Below are 4,053 nucleotides of genomic sequence, written 5' to 3'. Positions count from 1 at the left end.
TGTTGTTGAGAGCCCACTGGCCCATGTGGGAATCGAACCGGCAGCCTTTGGAGCCAGGAGCATGGAGTTCTAACCGCCTGTGCCACCCGGCTGGCCCACGGTTTTTAATTATAATGTACCTTCCGTTGCTTAAGCACTATTTTTAGTGCTATATAGAAATGCAGATAAGGTAACATGCTGTCCCCATTCTTCACTTTGGTACTCCCTTTTCATATACCAGACACGATGTACAATAAGATGATTTGCCCAAATCACTCACTACACTTGTCTAAAATTTGTAATTAGAATTTGAGTAACGGCCTGACCAGAAACTGGTGGTGGTGAACTGGCATCTGAGAAGATTACAAAACTGCAGATGGCTTCTTTGTGACTTTTTTTGTTTTTGAACTACATATTATAGGATAAACGTCTTGTGCCTGGCGGTGGAGCAACAGAAATTGAGTTAGCCAAACAGATCACATCATATGGAGAGGTATAGCTTTCTTAGTATAAATTGACTTTCTTCTTGTTGTTTGAACAAAATGTAATACTAAACTCATTTTTGTCTTAGACATGTCCTGGACTTGAACAGTATGCCATTAAGAAGTTTGCTGAGGCATTTGAAGCTATTCCCCGGGCACTGGCAGAAAATTCGGGGGTTAAGGCCAATGAAGTAATCTCTAAACTTTATGCAGTACATCAAGAAGGAAATAAAAATGTTGGATTAGATATTGAGGTATTTGAAAAAAACACTACGAACATAAATTGTTTTATTTTGTGAATGTACAACCTAAAAATAGAAGTAGTGAGCTTCAAAGAAAAATCAGTGAGAAAATCTTTTGAATTGTAAGCACATGATTTCTGTAAGTTAGCTTTTAATACATAGTTTGATAGAGATTTTAGTTTTCCTTCTGTTTTAATAACCTTTTATAGGGTGTGTAGGGTAGTACTTTTGCCTAGTTATTTTTCTAGTATTTTTCCATGCATTTTTATATTTGAATATGAACATTTTCCCATAAAACAATGTAAACTGAAAGAATGAAAATTGGTGTTGACAGGCTGAAGTTCCTGCTGTAAAGGACATGTTGGAGGCTGGTATTCTAGATACCTACCTGGGGAAATCCTGGGCCATCAAACTGGCCACTAACGCCGCCGTCACTGTCCTTAGGGTGGACCAGGTGAGTGAAAGTGAAACTTTGGGTTTTAAAAATAATTTTCTTATGGTTCAGTAGTACAGTTTCATGGAACAAGAACATAGCACAGTTGTCATTCTACTCAAAGGAGTATTCCTTTACCTTCATCTGAAAGATGCCAAAGTGCCCCTAAAAAACATTTTTATTATTTCCTTGCCTATTTTAGTTTTAAATTGTATTGAATGTATATCAATCAACTCATTTAAAAATGAAGACCTTTCCTGTAAAAGAAACCTTTGCCACTTTTAAACTGGAATAGGTAAAACAAATCTGATTTAGAGTCATAGTTTTCAGACCTTGTTTTAGCCTAAGAACCCCTTATAATCTGGAGAGGAAGTCTAATGCTATGGAAGGACCATAAAGGCCTGAAGCAGGCACTGCGCCCTGCCAGCTTTAAGGAAAGTGACGCCTTTAGTCATCTGTGGAGGTGATAGGACCTGGGTATTTAAATTTTTTTTCTGCTATGACAAATTATGCCTTGAGGTACTACTATTAGGTTGGTGCAAAAGTAATTGCGGTTTAAAAGGTTAATAATTGCAAAAACCACAATTACTTTTGCACCAACCTAATAAAAGATCTTAAAGGTATTAAAAGTCATAGTATTTCTGCCCCTCCCTTGTGGCAAAGAGGAAAAGTGGTAAAAACTATTCTGGGTTCAGAGATAAAACAAAATTATAATTTCTCAAGGTGTTTTCTAGTAAACACCTTGTAAAAAATGAAATTGACTTTCCTACAAAATTCTAGAAGTAACTGTTAAGCAATGAAGTATTTGTAAGTACTTAATAGAAAATTGTAATTGCTAGAGACACAGTATAAATCCATTCATGCCAAATTAATCTTGGGAGAAGCAGTTCATAGGTGGAAATTGGACTTACTCTAAGCACGATAAGGACCTGTTGGTGGTAGTTATGGCAATAGATTTCATCTCAGTAAAAGGAACTTTTTTCCTACCTGAAGATGACCAAAAATGGAACTGGATGTTTGTGTACTGGACTTATTAATAGGCTATTTTTATATCAATGTATTAGGTAGTTTTCAGTGGAAGAATATATATATGTATGTTTGAGTTATTAAATAAAGATAATAGAAACCGAAGGAAATGTTTGTTCTAAAAGTATGTGGCTAAGAATAAAAAGGGAGACCAAAAATAGAAAGGGACAGGAGATGCTAAGTAGATTGAAGCATGAGGTAAGCAGAAATTCTGACAGTGGAAGTTCCTTAACAGAGGAACTTTTTGAATGTCAATTATCCAAGCAAGACAGTAATTGTCATAAGTGTCTCGGTAACAAAGGTACTTCTGTATTTTGGTTTTAAGCTGGAAGCCTGTTTTATCGTAGAGGAAGATATTCATTGTTACGTGCTCTGTATGTAAAATAGGTATCTGAAGAGCTCATTTGACTGTATTAACCAAATTGTGTTACTATAATGAACTTGTTTTTTAAGAAGACAGGTGTACCTAATTTTGTGTAGTGTATATTCTGGGAAGGAACTTGCAAATCAAGTTTTGAGCATTGAATAATGTAGGAGGGCTGGATTAATCTTTATTCAAATGTTTATTTCACTATAGTTCTCAAATTTCTGTCCAAAAATCAACAGCGTCAACATCACCTAAGAACTTGTTAAACATACAAATTCTTGGACATACCTCAGACTCACTGAATCAGAAACCCTGGGAGGAGGTACAACAATGTTTTCAATAAGCCCATGGTTATATGATACCACCAAAGTTTGAGAACTATTCTAGGTATAAAAATCAAGCTACACTTAGGTCCTAAAATTATACTTAACTCCTTTAATTTGATCTGAACTTAGCCCTCAGTTAGTAAAATGGTATTCCAAGAACTTTAGGTTTAGATTTCTTATAGAAATTTCTGAAAAGGGGTGTGGAATCTTTTGGTGGTGGTAGTAAAGACATCTTAACAGTTTGTGTTGCTTTAGACACAAGCTAAAATACAGAAAGATCTCTTAATCATATATTTGGGAAGCATGGAATACTGTTTCCAGTGTTGAGATTCAGAATATATATTAAACTTTGAGAGTTCTACTTTGAGGAAAGCCACCTAATTTAATTTAGCTTCTCCCAAATTAATTTCAGCCCAAAGCTGCTACCTTCCCCTTTTTTCCCCAAACATAAATCCTTTAAAAATGCTAGTTATACTTAGAAAATGCTGGGTGAGTGCCCTGTAGATAAATTAGAGGCTCTGGTGTGTTTGTTACCAGAGACTAGGTACTTGGCGTTTTTGTTTATGAACACACACTTCCAGCCACTTGAGTGGTTCTCATATACAGGTACTAGAAGTTTTCAGTGTTGAATTTAATATATACGTTTATGTATCAACCACTTTAGATTATAATGGCAAAACTGGCAGGTGGACCTAAAGTTCCTAAACCTCAAGGAAATTGGGATAAAGATGGTTGGCAAGATGAACCTCATATATAAAATAGCAAATCAGGTGCCAGACTGATCTATGCCAGCGATGCATGCAAATTCAGCTCATTAGTTATTGAAGTGCATGTCTTACGATGAAGGAATGCCCTTCACTAATGTGTGTGGATTTTGTTGCCTTAATGTCCGCAAAAGCAGGAACCTCACTGCTGGAAGCTAACTGTATGCTATAGTGTCTTATATGCTCTATAAAATAGATTGCTTCTGTCGAGGTGATGGCTTAATCTTGAATCAGGCTAATAGAAAAATGTTCTTTTTCCTCATGCTGAAGTATAAGCTTGTGGTTTTTGTTTCGCAGATCATCATGGCAAAACCAGCCGGTGGGCCCAAGCCTCCAAGTGGGAAGAAAGACTGGGATGATGACCAAAATGATTGAATGGTTTAATTTTTACCATAGGTGAAGGCTATAGTTGTAGTAGTACTGTAGGAATTGCC

At 36.1% G+C, this 4,053-nt stretch overlaps 1 protein-coding gene across 1 annotated transcript in view; it reads left to right on the top strand.

The window, feature by feature from the left end:
• CCT8 (chaperonin containing TCP1 subunit 8) overlaps positions 1 to 4,053 on the top strand; it is a 13,648-nt gene extending 9,595 nt beyond the window's left edge. Inside the window, exons 11-15 of the mRNA XM_081079467.1 lie at positions 135 to 169; positions 401 to 472; positions 551 to 715; positions 1,038 to 1,157; positions 3,917 to 4,053. Of these exons, the coding sequence (XP_080935593.1) occupies positions 135 to 169; positions 401 to 472; positions 551 to 715; positions 1,038 to 1,157; positions 3,917 to 3,994 (470 nt within the window). The 3' untranslated portion in view covers positions 3,995 to 4,053. The remainder of the gene's footprint in view (positions 1 to 134; positions 170 to 400; positions 473 to 550; positions 716 to 1,037; positions 1,158 to 3,916) is intronic.

This window comes from Rhinolophus hipposideros, assembly GCF_964194185.1.
Source record: "Rhinolophus hipposideros genome assembly, chromosome: 2".
NCBI classification, from domain to species: Eukaryota; Metazoa; Chordata; class Mammalia; order Chiroptera; family Rhinolophidae; genus Rhinolophus; species Rhinolophus hipposideros.
The sequence above is the reverse complement of the archived record's forward strand: the minus strand, read 5'-3'. Positions and strand labels throughout refer to the sequence as shown.